The sequence below is a fragment of the Chiloscyllium plagiosum genome, unplaced genomic scaffold, assembly GCF_037043375.1.
Source record: "Chiloscyllium plagiosum isolate Xiang-an unplaced genomic scaffold, Cpla_swu_hap1 HiC_scaffold_1, whole genome shotgun sequence".
Lineage (NCBI taxonomy): Eukaryota > Metazoa > Chordata > Chondrichthyes > Orectolobiformes > Hemiscylliidae > Chiloscyllium > Chiloscyllium plagiosum.
The window spans coordinates 65,624,655-65,642,462 of record NW_028270139.1 but is presented as its reverse complement, the minus strand read 5'-3'; the positions used below and the strand labels follow the sequence as shown (position 1 = coordinate 65,642,462).

Below are 17,808 nucleotides of genomic sequence, written 5' to 3'. Positions count from 1 at the left end.
ATTAGGTTCAAGCCATTAAGCTTTTGGTACGGTGGTTGTTAGGGATGAAGAACAACCAATCCAAATCTGCGAATTCCACACTCCGGCTGCTATCGGCCATGTTGGTCAGTGAGGGTGACTTAACTGAACAGAAAAAGATAAGGTAATTATAACAGAAGAAATATAAAACAAAACTTGACACTGCGCTCATTAGGGTGAGATTAGGGCAAAAGCTTGGTCAAAGAGGGAAGTTTTTAAGAGTCCCTTTAAGGACACGAGTGGGAGCACTTTTCAACTACATATCTTTGACTTTGCCATTTAGTACAGCCATTCTTGACCTTCAACCTCACCTTCTTGCTTGCTCCCATATCCCTTGGTTCCCCAAGAGATCAAAAATCTATCTACCTTGAATTGTTAAATGATGGAGAATCCACAGTTCTCTGGGATGGAAAATTCCATAGATGTTTTGCCTCTTTTGAGTGAAATAATTTCTCTCCTCAGCCCTAAATGATCAGCCTCTTATTCTAAGACTGTGTTTTTGTTGGTCAGGAATTCTAAAACGATCAGCATATACCCTGTCAAACTCTTTCAGAATCTGTTATCTCTTATGAGACTACCTTCCATCTAAACTTCAGGGAATGTAGATTCAATTAAAGGAAAAAAGAGAAATAGAGAAGCAGAAAGGTTTAGAGGGGAAGTTTCAGAACCGAAGACCAAGGCATCAGAAGACATGGCCATTAATCTTGGAGCATTTAAAATCAGGGTACTGAAGAGGCCATAATTATATGAAGGTAGATATCTCGAATGGTGGGAAAGTGGTAAGATTATTCTTTGTTCTTCATCTCTGCTTTCTCAATTCTCTCATCACCGATAATATAAAGTGATTTTATGTGATTGAAGTTCAGTTTTCTGTCACCAGGTACAGTCATCTTCTGTTTGTACACTGAAAGAAAAGCTGCTTGTTTAAGTACCTGATGATCCTTTTGCCAAGTTGCCTGTATATTTTGAATGTTTGTTGTTGCACCACTGCCTATACAATGTGCCACAATGGGAAGAGAATAACCAGGGACAGAGTAGGGCCCATTAAGGACAAAGGGGGAGGACATTGGTAGAGTGTTAAACAGATGTGAAAACTTCACATCCATTTTCACTCAGGAGGAGGATGATGTAGGTACAGAATTTGGGAAGACGGACTGTGAAATTGTTAAGATTGAAAATTGGACCGCGAAGCTATTGGAAGTGCTGACAGACTTAAAAGTGGACAGATTACCAGATCCGGAGGAGTTGTATCCCAGACTGCAGAAAGAGGCGAGGGTGAAAATTACAATGATTCTAACTCAAATTTTTAATTCCTTTCTGGCCTTGGGGAGGTGCCACAGGACTGGAGAACAGCTGATGTGGTTCCCTTTTCAAGAAGAGTGGTAGAGATAAATCAGGGAATTACACACCAGTGGATCTCTCATCAGTGATAGAGGATCTATTGGAGAAAATTCTGGAAGCTGAAATTAAGCCGTATTTAGAGAAGGTCAGAAGTCAGGCGACGCCAGATTATAGTCCAACAGGTTTATTTGAAATCTCAAACTTTTGGAGTGCTCCAAAAGCTTATGATTTCAAATAAGCCTGTTGGACAATAATGTGGTGTTACCTGACTTCTGACCTTGTCCACCCCAGTCCAACACCAGCACCTCCATGTCCATTTAGAGAAGACAAGGTTTAATTGGAGATCATCAACATGGCTTATCAGAGGGAGATTGTGACTAACAAATTAGATAGAATCTTTCGAGGAGATGATCAGGTGTATAATGATGGTAGGGCAGTTAATCTAGTTGATATAGATTTCAGCAAAGCCTTTGACGAAGTCCCAAATGGGAGACTGATAAAGAAGGTAAATGCACATGAGATCCAGGATAACTTGGCAAGTTGGATCCAAAATTAGCTTTGGGGTAGGAGACAGAGGATGATAAATAGAAGGCTAATTATAACTGGAGATCATTGTCCAGTGGGATACCACCAGAATTAGTGCTGCATCCCTTATCATTCATGATATTGGTGAGAATAGGGGTGGGGGAGGATGTGGGAAATGATCAATGAATTTGTGGATGATAGGAAGATTGGCAGAATGGTAATAGTGAAGAAGAAAGTCTTAGGTTACAACATATTGACAGGTTGGTTGGATAGGAATATTAGTGACAGAATTTAACCCTGAAAAGTGAGAGATTATGCACTTTGGTAAAAAAAAATAAGATAAGGGAGTACTCAGTGAATGGTAGAATACTAGGAAGGTCAGGAACAGAGATCCTGAGGTTCTCCACAGATCTCTGAAGATGGCAGGCTAATAGAGTGGTTAATAAGGCATACAGGATGTTTGTGATTTCTAAGTTATGGGATAGATTATAAAAGCAGGGAGGTTAGAGCTGAACTTTGGTTAGGCCACAGCTGCATTACTGTTCTGGGTACCTCACTATAGTGATTGGAATTTGAGAATCACTTAATTGGAACTATCAACACCTTTTCTGCATCAGCACCCTTCACCCACCCCACTCCCCCACCCCGTGGCATAAAAACTGTACTTTCCACACTTCTCTTCAGCTGTGATGAAAAACCGACCCACTGTGATCTCCAACATTTTTTGTTGTTTTCGCTAGGATGTTGCCTGGGATTGCGCACTTCAGCAATGGAGAGAAACTTAATTGGCTTGGGTGATTTTCTGTGGAGCAGACAAGGCTGATGGGCACTTGACTTGAGTCGTTATCAGGTTATGAGGGGCATAGACAGGGTGGATAGGAAGCAGCTGTGTTCTCCTTAGTTGAAGGGCCACTAATGAGGGAGTTTAATTTTTAAGTGGTGAGCAGGGGGTTTAGAGGGGATTTGAAGAAAAATGTTAAAGTCAGAGGGTTGTAGGAATCTGGAATGCATTGTGTTATGGACCAGGCCTGACTCCTCAAAACATTGTTAAGCAGGTAGCCCAGCCCATAACTTTGCTACTTGTTTAGGTAAGTATATAGTGGATATTCCCAGAGTGAATTAGCTGATTGGACTGCCAAGTTTTAAACAAACAGAATTTATTAACAAAATTATGGAATGAAACACAAAGAACAGAAAATAGAATACCAGATAGCTTATCCTATCCGAAAGCTCGACAGACTATCCCAACTTAACAATGCTGTTCCGAAAGTACTTGTAACAGTCCCAGTAAACACATCCCTTAGCACAAAATGTAAAAGTGAAACAAACCAGGGCTTACAGGCTTGCAGTTAGGGAGAGAGTGAGTACCCGGCTGGATTTGCCTCAGCAGCCTTTTCTTCACACACACTGCTTCTGAACTGAATCGAAAACTCAAATCCAAATGAAGGCGAGCTACACAGCTAGCTAGTCACTCCTCTTTGACTATACTTTTTTTAAAAAAAGACGTGAAAGCCTTAGGCCAGAGACATTATTTGTTAGGGCCCCAGTAAATCTTTCAAACCCAGCCTAGTTGGAGCCTGGCCAATTACCCTCTCTCTGGGAAAAAACACTTAAGGGCATAGTAACCTTGTAAAAATGCCAGCATTGTGACACCTCTGCCCTTAAAAAAAAGAACCATCAATATCCAAAGCTGGCTTCATTTTTCAAAATCCCAAAAGCTAGTGATTAATACCCTAAAACACACACATCCATTCACTGACTATAAGGATGCACGACTACCTTCGGATTCAGTCTGCAGTTCTCACCACCAAATGCCTCCACCTCTCATTCGAGTCTCAATAATGCATCAGCAATCACGTTTTCTCAACCTCCCATGTCACAATCTTCAAATCGAATGGCTATAACAACAGGCTCTGGCATTTTTGTCCTTAAATTTCTCCACAAATTTCAATGGGTTATGATTAGTGTAAATGATTATCTCAGATGTGTTGTTGGTAATATAAACAGTGAAATGTTGTAGTGCCAACACCAAGCTCAAAGCCTCTTTCTCAACCGTCGAATATTTCTGCTAATGACTGTTCAACATCCTGGAGAAATACCTATCTTCTCGTCATCTTTCTGCAGGAGCACAGCACCAACACTCTCATCGATAGCCACCTTGAAAGGTTTTGTATAATCAGGTGTGGGTAATATCGGTGCAGTGGTTAACACAGACTATCAAATACCTTCTGACAGTCCGCTGTCCACTGAAACTTGTGCCTCTTTTTTAGCAATTCAGTGAATGCAGCAGCCATACTGCTGAAATTCGGCACAAGCTTTCGATAAAATCCACTCGATCCCAGGAACAGTAGTACTGCTCTTTTTGTCGATGGTATGGGAAATTCACCAGTTACTTTTGTTTTCACATCCTGTGGGACTATTTGTTCGTGTCCAATTACTTGACCCAGGAAGGTGACTTGGGCTTTGGTAAATTCACTTTTAGCAACGTTTATCACCAAGCCTGCCTTCCAGAATAGATCGAACAAGTCTGATAAATGTTGTAGATGTTTCCTTGAGCAACTAAATTTCACCAGATCATCAATGTACACCACACAGTTGGGTAATCTGGCAATGACCTTATTGGTTAGTCTCTGAAATGTGGCCGGAGTGTTTTTCGTGATGGCATGACTTTAAACTGATACGGTCTGTTTGGTGTTATGAAAGCCAATATTGCTTGCCGGTACTTGCCGGTAGCATCTGAGCAGATCTAACTGAGAAATGATAAGTTGTTTATCCCAACTTTTCAACACAGTCATCCAACAGCAGAATTGGACATGCATCCATTATTTTAACTGCATTGAGTTTGCAATAGTCCACACATAACCGTTGGGTGCCATCTAGTTTTGACACCATTACTAGAGGTGAGCTCCAGTCACTGTGACTCACTTTGATTATGTCATCTTGGAGCATGTGTTCAATCTCCTTCTGAACCTGTCAATTTTAGAGGGTTATGCCTATAAGGATGTTGCTTAATCGAAACAGCATCTCCTATAACTACATCATATATTATTAGGTTAGTACTTCCCAGTATATTTTTGCATATCTGCTCATGGGATAGAAAAAACTCTTTCAGATCATTTCGATTTTTCTCAGTAATTTATCCCAATTTTTGGCAACTTCCTCATTGTCCACTTTGATTTGAGGAATATCCAATTCCGAGTCCTCTGAACTTGGTTCTTCCTTCTGTCTTGTAATCATTAACACCACCTCCTCCTACTTGCTTTCTCTGTCAAAATACCTTTTGAGCATATTCACATGAGACACTGAGATTTCTTCCTGTCTGGAGTCCCTATCAAGTAGTTCACCTTACTCTCAATTCTTTCAATTTGATAAGGTCCACTAAAACTTGCTTTTAAAGGTTCACCTATTACTGGAAGTAACATTAATGCCTTATTCCCAATAACAAAATTCTACATTTTTGATCTCTTGTCTGCTTCCGGTCTCATTGCATGCTGCAATATTTAAAATGCTGTCCAGCCAACACCCCAGCTCTGTTCAATCATTCTCTAAAATTTGACACACAGTCCAATTGCGTAGTCTCTGAATTCTGACTTACTAACTACTCCTTAATCAATTTTAATGGTCCTCTCACTTTATGCCCAAAAACTAATTCAAATGGACTGAATTTGGTCGGCTCATTTGGTGCATCTCTGATTGCAAAAAGCACAAACGGGATTCCCTTATCCTAATCATCTGGATCGTCATGACTAAAAGCCTTCAACATGATATTTTAATGTTTGATGCCACCTCTGCAAATCTGGATGGCACACAGTAGATTTGAATTGTTTTATGGCTTAGCTATTCATTACTTGCTTGAATAGTTTTGATGTGAAGTTTGATCCTTGATTTGACTCTATCTCTGTCGGTATTCCATATTTAGTAGTGGTAATTTGAGTAATTCCTCTACAATCCTTTTAGCTATGATATTGTATAATGAAATGACCTCTGGAAGTCTAGTTGACACATCCATTATTGCTAACAAATACTGATTCCCACTTTTTGTTCGAGGTAGGGAACCTACGCAATCAATTAAGACTCTTGTAAAAGGTTCCGCAAATGCTTGAATAGGTATTACAAGTACAGATTTTATTACAGCCTGTGGTTTTCCAATTACCTGACGTGTGACACATCTGGCAAAATTCAATACATCCTCATGCAGTCCGGGCCCGTAGAAATGTCTTTTTATTTTAGCCTGTGTTTTCCTCACTCCTAAATGACCTCCAAGTGATAGCTCATACACCACTCGCAACACCTCCTTTCTCTACCTCGCTGACAAGACAGTTTGATGAATTTCTGCCCATTTCTCATCTGCTTGAATATGTGATGGTCTCCATTTCCTCATTATAAGGCATCATTTTTCAGGTAATAATACTCAAGGATACATTCAGATTCTTGCTTTGTATTTGCTTTTTGGTACAACTGCTTTAAATTTTCACCTTTCTGCTGTAACTCAATGCGTTTTGCAGAGCTAAAGATATCTGCATGATTACCTATTTGCTCCTGTTTATTTTCAACTATCTGATTGAATACAGTCTCTGCTAATGCCACTTCAGCTTCCTTATTTGTACCCTTTGATCTTTTCTGTTTCAACTGGTGACTCTGTGACCTCATTACTACACAATCAGGGAAGATTCCAGGGTAAAAATCCTGCATTGCTTCAGTTGCCTGAGTCTCCACAGACTTTTCAACGACAGTAGACAGCACATCTACCAGATGAATCAACTATATCATTTGAGAGTACAAATTGTATTCCTGGAGCTGAAAGTTTGTCCAGTACTCCTACCACAAATTTTCCACTCTCTTCTGGACACCCTAGCCTCACCTTACATAATTGAGAATTTTTTGTCTTTCCATGAATTCCTGTTACCAGTACCTTTTCTGGCAATAGTCCTTCAGTATATATCTCCTCATCCTTCAGCATCACAGACCGAGTGGATCCTGTGTCCCTTAATAGTGTAACCTCTTTACCTGCTTCTCCTGGCCTATGTGAATAAACTTTACTTTTGCAGATATATTTTCTAAACAGATCTGGGTATTCCTCCTTAACCAACCTCTGATCCCCTTTGCACTCTGATGCAGCTTTCTAGCTTCCACTGTGCTTTCTGTTACCATTCGAACAAAACTCCCAGACTTTTCCTGTTTTCTTACATCTGGCTTTTTCCTAGTCCACCAACACTCTGATTTCATTGCACTCCACTTTATTGCAGTGAAAACACGAGCTTTTTCTTTTTGCCCTCTTCAGGGGTTTCCTTTTTACCCTGTGGTAAGTTATCATTATGGTCTTCACCGAGATCTACCTTTTCCTTTCCACTTAAGGATTTCTCTCTTTTTCTTAATTTCTATCCCTTATGGACTGAAATGGATTCTGGAAGCCAAACCATGTCTTATGAACCAGCTCAGAATCATCAGCATTCATCTCCATCCTCTTAAGCTGACTTCCCTTTCGAAGTGTCATTTTCTGAAGTTCAAACTCCCTCTTTTTTTTCTCTTCTGTTTTCAATTGTAACTCAAACGGTTTCATTTCTGCTGCCCTTTGCCAATCTCTTGCCTCTAACTCAAGCTGTTTCATTTGCAATTGAATTTTTGCCATCTCTACAGATCCTGATGGTGTTTCCAGCCAATTTCAATGCTGAGTTATTGCTGTAATCATATCTTTCCTCACGTTAGGAGGTAACTTCACGTCCAGCTTGTCAACTAATTCCCACAGCTTGGTCTTATTTGCCTTTTGTAAAACCCTCGAGGTCACTTCTTCCACTTCCAGAACCTCTTTGGTGGCTGAAAGAGCCATTGCTATCTGAGTACTGTTTAAACCAACCAAATCAATGCCCAAAATAAAAGACGCTAACACTTACCACTCGCTGTTTAAGTCCCGCAAAGAGCCCCCACTCTGTTATGGATTAGGCCCGACCCCTCAAACATTCTTAAGTAGGTAGCCCAGACTGTAACTTTGCTATTTGTTTAGGTCAGTGTATAGTGGATATTCTCGGAGTGAATTAGCTGATTTGACTGCCAAGTTTTAAACATCTGTTGCCGTGCTGTACATCCCTATGACTCTAAAAGCAAAATGCTGTGGAAGCTGAAAAGCAAAAAAACAGAAATTATTTACAAAGTTATGGAATGAAACCCAAAGAACAGAAAATAGATTATCGGATAGCTTATTCAGTTTAATGGCCTTTCGCAAGAACTGAAAACACTTGAAGCAAACAGGTTTTGAACAAATGCCATGACAGGAAGAGGTGGTGGATGTAAGAACAAAAGTGAATATCTGTAATTCTTTGGAAGGCTGAAGAGATTAAATGATCAAATGCAAGAATACAAAGCTAAAGAAGGTGGTGAACGGGAAAGTAAAGAAGCAAGAGATGGGTCCGGAGGAGCTATAAATGGGAAGAACAGAATCACTTCCAATGTGTTACACAAAAAAAACCTTGACAGTAGACACTCTGAAATTGTTGTCTTCAAGATCATTCTCATTTCTGCACTTTCAATCCAATCTCCCTGTTCTTGGTTTCCCCCTCTATTCTATTAAAGCTCAACCAAAACTTGAACAGCATTTTAACATTTGCTCAAGCACATTGTAGCACTTCAGATTCCATGTCTGGATCAAGGCTGTACATTTAACCTTTCTGGTTGAAGCCAAACTATTTTTCAGTGAGCAAATTATGCGTGACAAATTTACTTGAATGCCATGAGAAAATAACAAGCAGGATAGATGAAGGGGAAGTTGTCGATGTAATAAGTTTAGATTTCCAGAAGGTGTTTGGTGCAGTGCCACACATTAAACTCCTTAATTGTTGGAAGCTGTATATTTATATGGATAGTGGATTGGCTAACTAATAAAAGACAGAGTTGGGGTAAGCGGGTCATTTTCAGGATGGTAACTTGTTACCACTGGAGTGCTCCTGTGATCAGTTCGGGGGCCACATTGTTTTCCACATAAATTTATAACTTGGATAAAGAAACTGAATGTGCTACAGTTGAGATTATGGATAACACAAAAATATGTGGGAAGGCAAATGTTGAGGATGCCACAAAGACTGCAGAGAAATATGAACAGATTAAGCGAGTGGGCAGAAACTTGGCCAGTGAAATAGAATGTGGGGAAATGTGAGGTTATGCACCACAGCAGGAAGAATAGAGGAGTTGAATATTATTTAAGCAGAGAAAAACTTTAGATAGCGAGAGCACAGAAGGATTTAGGAGTCCTGTGTAGGAATTTCAAAAAGTTAGCGTTCACGTTCAATGGGGAAGGGGTAATGATGAATTTAAATAGAATGTTGGCCTTTACTTCGAAGGGATCAGAGTATAAAAGTAGCCTTTGCTAAAACTAGAAGGCTGTAGTCAGACCTCAGTTGCAATACTGTGAACAGTTTTGAAACTCCTATCTAAGCAAGTGGATAACAGCATTGAAGGCAGTCCAGATTGCTGGACCGGTGGATATCGAAGAACTGTCTTCTGACGAAAGGGGAAGGTTGCGCTTTTACTCATTGGAATTTAGAAAAATGAAAGGATGACAGATGAGGAATTTTCTTCTCTCAGGGTAGTAAATCTGTAGAATTGTTGACCACAGAGGGCTGTAGATGCTGGGTGGTTAAGTCTGTTGAAGACCAGGATATACAGATTTTTAATTAGTAAGTGTATCCAGTGTTACAGGGGAAAGGCAGGAAAGTTGAGGATTATCAGATTAGCCATTATTTCATTTAATTGCAGAATAGACTCAATGGGCTAAATGGCCTATTTCTGCTTCTAGATCTTATGGTGAGTAGCTGTCATTTTGTGACATTGTTGTTGACATTTTAATTAACTTAGCCTGTGATCTTTAAGACGGTTGAATGATGATAATGGGCTGGATTATATTTCCCTGCCCCCTTGAGATGTGAAATGCACAAGTGAAAGTTCATGTTTTTAAGCAATATCAGTAACTTTACAATGCTTGGCTGCAGTTTATGATTTTCATACTTAGAAATATCAGTTTGCAGACAAGAGGAAGTTTGTGTTGTATTTCTAGCCTTTCAGTCTGCCTCCTTGGCATATCTAATTTTGCCATTAATCTTGAGATTCATTCCACCCAGGCTTGATACTTGATAACATGAATTTTCCTTCTGATGAAGGGTCACTGGACTCGAAATGTTAATCTGCTTTTCTCTCTGCAGATGCTGCCAAATGCACTGCGTTTTTTCAGTACTTTGTATTATAGGTTTCCAGCATCTACAGTTCTTTGTGTATTAGAGTGGTTTTTGAAGCTATTGGCCCCAGGAGATGGAGGAAACATTCTCTCCTTCATATAGCGCTATGGTATCTTTACTGTACGCTCCAACCATTAGTGAAAGTTCAATTTTAAATAAGAGGTTTGTATCTCCAGCAGTTCATAACTGTCTGTGGCATGCAAATATTAACTTAGGTTATGCATGAAAGGACTTGAATGATTCTTGACTCCTACAGTCATCTGACTTGGAGCTGGGAGAACTGTTAACTGTATCAGATTGAGGAGTGTCAAATTGAAAAATCCATACTTTAGTAATTATTTATCAAGTATTTTCTTAAGTGACCTATAGTTTTAATTAAAGAAATTGCTCGAGCAACTCAGCAGACCTGGCAGCGTGAGTGGATAGAGAAAGAGTTAATGTCAAGTCTGATATGATTTCTTCAGAACTGACCGGGGCTGAAAAATGGTGATTTTTAAAGCTGTTGACAGAAGAGGGGAGGAACAAGATGAAGGTGTCCAGAGCAAAAGAACAAGGGAATGCTAATGATGATAGAGTAGAGATGTAAAATTGGTTGCTCTGCTGAGAGTAAAGCAGGTTTTTGGCGAATCAGCAAAATAAAAATGGACAACAGAGAGATCATGCTGTGAAGTTGTTGAACTCAATGTTGAGTCATAGAGGCTGTAAAGTGTCTGCACAGAAAATTGGGTACCCTTCCAGCTTTCAACAAGCATCATAGAAACATGGTAGCAAGACCGGAACAAAAAATTAGCATGAGAACATGGTGATTCATTGAAATGGTAAACAACTGGAACTTGGGATCATTCTTACAGGCAGAACAAAGTGTTCAGCAAAGTGGTCTCCCAGACTTCATTTCATCTTGCCAGTGTCAAAGCTACTGCATTGTGATAAGCAGATTACAGTAGATTAGATTAAAATAAATAGAGCTATCTAAATGAAACTCCATCTGCCACTCGTTGGCCCATTGGCCTGTATGATCAAGATCCTGTGGTACTCTAAGGTAACCGTCGCTGTCCACTACACTTCCAATTTTGGTGTTATCTGCAAGATTACTAACTATACCTCCTATGTTCACATATAAATCATTTATATAAATGACAAAAAAAATGGACCCAGCATCGATCCTTGCGGCACACCACTGGTCACAGACCTCCAGTCTGAAAAGCAACCCTCCTCTATCGCCCTCTCTCTTCTATCTTCGAGCCAGTTCTGTATCCAAGTGGCTATTTCTTTCTGTATTCCACGTGATCTAATCTTGCTAACCAGTCTACCGTGAGGAACCTTATTGAACACCTTGCAGAAGTCCACATAGATCGCATCCACTGCTCTGCCCTTGTCAATCCTCTTTGTTACTTCAAAAAACCAATGGCTCTCAGTAAAAGATTGTTTCATCTGGAAACTGTGTTAAGGTCTTGGACAGGGAGGACCTTGTATTTCATGGAAAAGTGAGGAACTGTTCAAAGTCAAGGAGAAGTGGGCCAGGGTGACATTGAGGAAAGGATCCCTGCAGAATACATATAATGGAGCATAGGGGAAGATTTGTTTGATGCTGTTGTCCTGCCGGACATAGTGGAAATCGTAGAGAATGATCCTTTGAATGCAGAGATGGTGAGGTGGAAAGTGAGGATGAGGGTATGGGTGGGCCAAGGAATGAATCCTCCTTTGAGGTGAAAAGCAACAAACACTGATTAGGTGACTGCTTTGTGGAACACCTCCATTCTGTCCACTAGAATGACCCTGACCTTACAATGCTTGTAATTTCAATAAACTATCTTATTCCCATCCTAACAAATTTCATCCTATACCTGCTAGTGTTCCAACAAAGCAAGAGGAGCAACACCTCAATTTCCACTTTGGCATTTTATAATCTTAAGGATTCGTCATTGAACTTGACAGCTTCAGAGTAGTTCTTCTGGCTTCCGTTTTGATTCCCAATCCCCGTCTGATTGCATCTGCATCTTGTAGGTTTTGCTCTCAGTAGCGTGGAACTTTTTTTCCCTTTTCACAACAGTCATATATGCTCATTTTAGATCTCTCTTGCTACTCCCTTTTTTTTTTGCTTTGAGCAGCCTTGCAAACTATTCCACCTGCTCAATATCCCGTCTGTCAACAGCAAAATAAACACAATTTTTCCAGTCCCAATCAGTCCTGCAGATGTTGGACTTACAGCATTGATTCTGTTTCTTTCTCCGCAGTTGCTGCAAGACCTGCAGAGTGTCTTAACCATTTACTGTTTTTATTTCTGATTTCCAGCATCTGCAATGTTTTAAGTATATTTTTAATTACTATCTTCTTTCTCCCCCTACCATTGAGGAGATTGCAACCCCTTGGATGGAAATCTGTTCAATCAGTACCTGTACATAAATAAGTTCTGGACTTCTACAGATTATGGTTCCTCTTTGAAAACTATTGCTTGTGACTTGACCTCTTTAACTGGAGATCAACCATGTTTGAGCAAATATATTAGTCTGCTTTTATAGTGCTGCTTTAATTGTCTTTGATAATTCCACTAAAGTATTCTAAATTTCTTAGGCAGGCTTAATATATTTGTTCACTTTATCACAAGTGGATTCAGTTATTTTGAGTGAAATCTGTACATTTTGAAACACTTTTACTGCCAGCTGTAGTTGGCTCTGACTTCTAACTTTGCTTTTGGTAGGAGCTATTGTTTGGCGAGGTTGCTTGTATATATGTGAACGAAATCTAAGAATGATAAAAGAAAAGTAGACCACTTGGTTTGCAATGATTTTTTCAAATAAAGTGCCTCTTCTCTAAACACCTTTGCTCCTTATGAAAAAAGTACTTGTTTATTGAAGATGGTCAAAATTGAATTAATGATGTTTACAGTATTTCATATATGAGCAAGAATCAGTAGGAAACATGATCTGAGGAATAAAAAGAGGAACTGGAAATCCTGATTTCCTCATTCTCATGTTCAGATGTGCAACATGCACATGTCTGTGGGAGACCTTTTCTTTGTGGAGTAAAGATTGTCAAGTAATTCACTTTTCTGTTTACAGTATTTTCATTTTGGTTTCTTGAAGGTTGTCAGTGATCTAGTTGGGAGATTTTCTTAAGTACAGATGTGGAACTTTACCATGAATAGTTGACGTTGTTTTTCCTGTCTTGCAGTAAATCTGATATGTCTCGATTACGGTTGGCTGCAGGATGTGCCATACTAAAACTTGCACAAGAACCTTGTTATCATGAGATTATCACCCCAGAGCAGTTCCAGCTCTGTGCACTTGTTATTAATGTAAGTGTGGTTGCTTTCTTTTCACTCCTATGTCATTCCTCTAGCTTCAGTACACTAATAAATGAATATGGTTTGCAGCAAAGATCTCAAAGTTAGAAAGATGCTCAACATAAAAACAATTCCGACACATTTGTACAATTCAATCTTGCTTTCAACTTGAAATTCATACTAGGCAAATGATTCATTTAATTGTATAAATAGATCTTTCAAAAAATTCAAATCACTGTTTTAAATATTTAATTAAGAGAGTGCTTACTCAGGAAGTAATGCTGAATTTTAAAAGTTTGAAAAGTTGGCTTCCAAATAAAGCTGCCTTTCTTGGCAGTAATAATTTATTTAGAACTTTAATGTGATAAAATCTCCCAAGATCTTTTTAGGAGATTTCAGTTATTGTGTCTGACACCAAGCCATGTATTATTTCAGGTTAGATGATCAAATACTTGGTCAAACATTTAGGTTAGATGTGAGAAGGATGTTCCAGAGCTTTAGGACCAATGTGACTGGAGGAACAGCTACCAGTGGAGGAGCTCCTAATGGCCTATATTGGGGGATGCAGACACTTTTTAGAGGGTCATGGAGCTGATGGAGGTTACATAGATAAGGAGGGTGGGGCAAAACCGCAGAAGGATTAGAAAACATGGATCACAAGTTTACAGACTTGAATAGGTGAACACAGGGCAAAAAGAGGAACAGGACTACAAATGGATTTTAAACATTTTTGAATGGTTTCAAGTTCACAGAGTAGAATGTGGGAAACTATTCAGAATTGTTGGAATTGTCAAGAATTGAGGTAACAAATATGAGTGAGTATTTCAGGGGTGAAGTCAGGCAATGTTATATTGGTGGAAATAAACAATTTTGGTAATACTGTGAAAATATAGTCATCAACTCAGCATGATACCAAGTTTGTGAACAGACTGAAATAACAACAGAAAAGACCAGAAACACATTGCAGTTCCTTCAGCATCTGTGGTTAAACAAAAAAAAGGAATATTTGACCTTTCTGAAGGAAATGTCAATGGCCTGAAACAATATCTCTGTTTCTGTCCACAGGTGTTCCCTGACCTCTTAAGTTTTGTAATGATTTGGAGGTGCCGGTGTTGGACTGGGATGTACAAAGTTAAAAATCACACAACACCAGGTTATAATCCGACAGGTTTATTTGGAAGCACTAGCTTTCGGAGCGCTGCTCCTATGTCATTCCTCGGGCTTTAGTATACTAATAAATGAATACGGTTTGCAGCAAAGATCTCAAAGTTAGAAAGATGCTCAACATAAAAACAATTCCAACAAATTTGTACAATTCAATCTTGCTTTCAACTTGAAATTCATACCAAGCAAATGATTCATCTAATTGTATAAAAAGATCTTATGATAAATTCAGATCACTGTTTTACTCAGGAAGTTGTGGAGTATAAGATCGTAGGATACAGAATTTATAGCAAAAGTTTACAGTGTGATGTAACTGAAATTATATGTTGAAAAAGACCTGGACTGTTTGTTAAGTCTCTCATCTTTTAGAATGGGCATGTTGGTTTCAGTTCTTTCATACGATCACTCGAAGGTCTGAGGTCAACTGTCCCGGAACACTGAAGTGTTCTCTGACTGGGAGGGAACACTCCTGTCTGTCGATTGTTGTGAGGTGTCCATTCATCTGTTGCCATAGCTTCTGCTCGGTCTCACCCAATGTACCATGCCTCAGGGCATCTTTGCCTGCAGCGTATGAGATAGACATGTTGGCTGAGTCACAGGAGTACCTGCCACGTACATGGTGGGAGGTGTCGCTACGCGTAATGGTGATATCCGTGTCAACATTCTGACATGGTTGCATGGTGTTGTCCTGAAAGCCAGGCAGTTTGCTGCAAACAATGATCTCTTTGAGGTTTGGTGGTTGTTTAAAGGTGAGAAATGGAGACGTGGGGAAGGTCTTGGCGAAGTGCTTATCCACATTGATAACGTGTTGCCGGCTGCAAAGAACATGGCGTAGTTTTTTGGCTCCTGGGAAGTACTGGACAACGAAGGGTACCCTGTCAGTTGTAGCTCGTGTCTATCTCCTGAGGAGGTCATTATGGTTTCTCGCTGATGGTCGATGAGTTGAGCATCGTACCCTGTTCTTATGAGGGCATCCTTGAGTACTTTGCTTCTGTCGCGACACTACAGATTTCTTATAGAAACACAGCACCCACGGACCAGTTGAACCAGGAGCATTGCTTGTCACAATGGATGTGTGTCTCACTACACCAATATCCCCCACAATGACGGCATTGCGGAAACAGCCTCAGTACTCAACACCAACAACCATCAATCTCCTACAATTCATCAGCTTTATCCTTGACCACAACATTTTCACCTTTGACAACCAGTTCTTCATCCAGACAAACGGAACAGCCATGGGAACCAAGTTTGCACCCCAATATGCCAACGTTTTCATGCACAGGTCTGAACAAGACATCTTCTCTAAGCAGGACCTCCAACCAACACTATCTACCGGGTATATTGACGACATTTTTCTCTCTGGACCCATTGTGAGGAGCCACTGAAACAACTACGTAGTGATTAGATTAGATTCCTTACAGTGTGGAAACGGGCCCTTCAGCCCAACAAGTCCACACCGACCCTCTAAAGAGTAACCCACCCAGTCCCATTTCCCTCTGACTAATGTACCTAACACTATGGGCAATTTAGCAAGGCCAATTCACCTGACCTGCACATCTTTGGAGTGTGGGAGAAAACCGGAGTACCCAGAGGAAACCCTCGCAGACACGGGGCGAATGTGCAAACTCCACACAGACAGCCGCCCAAGGCTGGAATCGAACATGGGACCCTGGTGCTGTGAGGCAGCAGTGCTAACCACTGAGGATATCAATGAGTTTCATCCCACCATCAAACTCACCATGGACTACTCTCTAGTATCTGTCTCACTCTTGGACACATGCATTTCCATCAAGGATGGGCACCTCAGTACCTCGCTCTACCACAAACCCACAGATAACATTACAATGCTACACTTCTCCAGCTTCTACCCAAAACACATTAAAATAGCCATCTCCTACAGACAACCCCTACGCATACACAGGATCTGCTCAGATGAGGAGTAATGTGACAGGCATTTGGAAGTACTCAAGGATGCCCTCATAGGAACTGGGTGTGATGCTCAACTCATCAGTTCCAACGTGCCACAGCGAGAAACCGTAATGACCTCAGGAGACAGACACGAGCTGTACCCGACAGTCCAGTACTTCCCAGGAGCCGAAAAATTACGCCATGTTCTTCGCAGCCTGCAACACATGGATCAATGAGGATGAGCAGCTCACCGAGACCTTCCCCATGCCTCAACCTCTCACCTTTAAGCAACCACCAAACCTCAAACAGATCATCGTTCGCAGCAAACTGCCCGGTTTTCAGAACAACACCATACAACCTTGCCATGATAGATGCTGCAAGGCGTGTCAGAGTGTCGATACGAATGCCACCATTACACGTGGCAACATCTCCCACCATGTACGTGGCAAGTATTCCTGTGACTCAGCCAACATTGTCTATCTCATACACTGCAGGAAAAGATGGCCTGAGGCATGGTACATTGGTGAGACCAGGCAGAGGCTATGGCAACAGACGAATGGACACCTCACAAAAATCAACCAACAGGAGTGTTCCCTCCCAGTCAGAGAACACTTCACTGTTCTGGGACATTTGACCTCGGACCTTCGGGTGACCGTCCTCCAAGGTGGACTTTGGGATGGGAAGCAACGCAAAGTGGCCGAGCAGAGGCTGATAGCCAAGTTTGGTACCCATGGGTTAGCCCTCAACTGGGACATTGGATTCATGTGACACTACAGGTGACCCCACTGTACAGCCTGCACACACAGACAGATATACACACACACGTTCACATTCACAGGCACTCCTCCAGAGACACACGCGTGTGCACACACTCATACACAAGCTCTCTGTCATACGTTCACACATACACACGCACCCTCTTACAGATACTCGTAACACCTCCTCCTCCTCCCTCCACCCCGCAGCTGTCGCGTGCACACACACGTTTGTGGGATGAATTTGTACTTGCAGAATTACATTTTATTTTGCTCAAAGACTGCATGAATCCATGTAAGATTCTATAAATCCCTTTTTTAGATGAGAATCAGTCTGAACATTGGGGCACACACAGCCTCACACAAGGCACCTCACACCTTCAATGCATTATCTGGGCCAACATGGCACCTATTGTTAAAGTTCACTTGAGAATGTAATATAGTTCTGCAATTTACATTTGAAAGAACTGAAACCAACTTGCCCGTTCTAAAAGTTGAGAGACTTAACAAACAGTCCAGGTCTTTGTCAATATATAAATTAGATTAGATTACTCAGTGTGGAAACAGGCCCTTCGGCCCAACAAGTCCA

At 40.7% G+C, this 17,808-nt stretch overlaps 1 protein-coding gene across 8 annotated transcripts in view; it reads left to right on the top strand.

Moving 5' to 3' along the window:
* The window catches only part of pds5a (PDS5 cohesin associated factor A), a 222,221-nt gene that overhangs the window by 165,186 nt on the left and 39,227 nt on the right, over positions 1 to 17,808 (top strand). For all 8 annotated transcript variants that reach the window (XM_043692752.2, XM_043692731.2, XM_043692757.2 and 5 more), the window contains exons 23-24: positions 6 to 142; positions 13,278 to 13,401. In XM_043692752.2, coding sequence (XP_043548687.1) covers positions 6 to 142; positions 13,278 to 13,401 — 261 coding nt within the window. The remainder of the gene's footprint in view (positions 1 to 5; positions 143 to 13,277; positions 13,402 to 17,808) is intronic.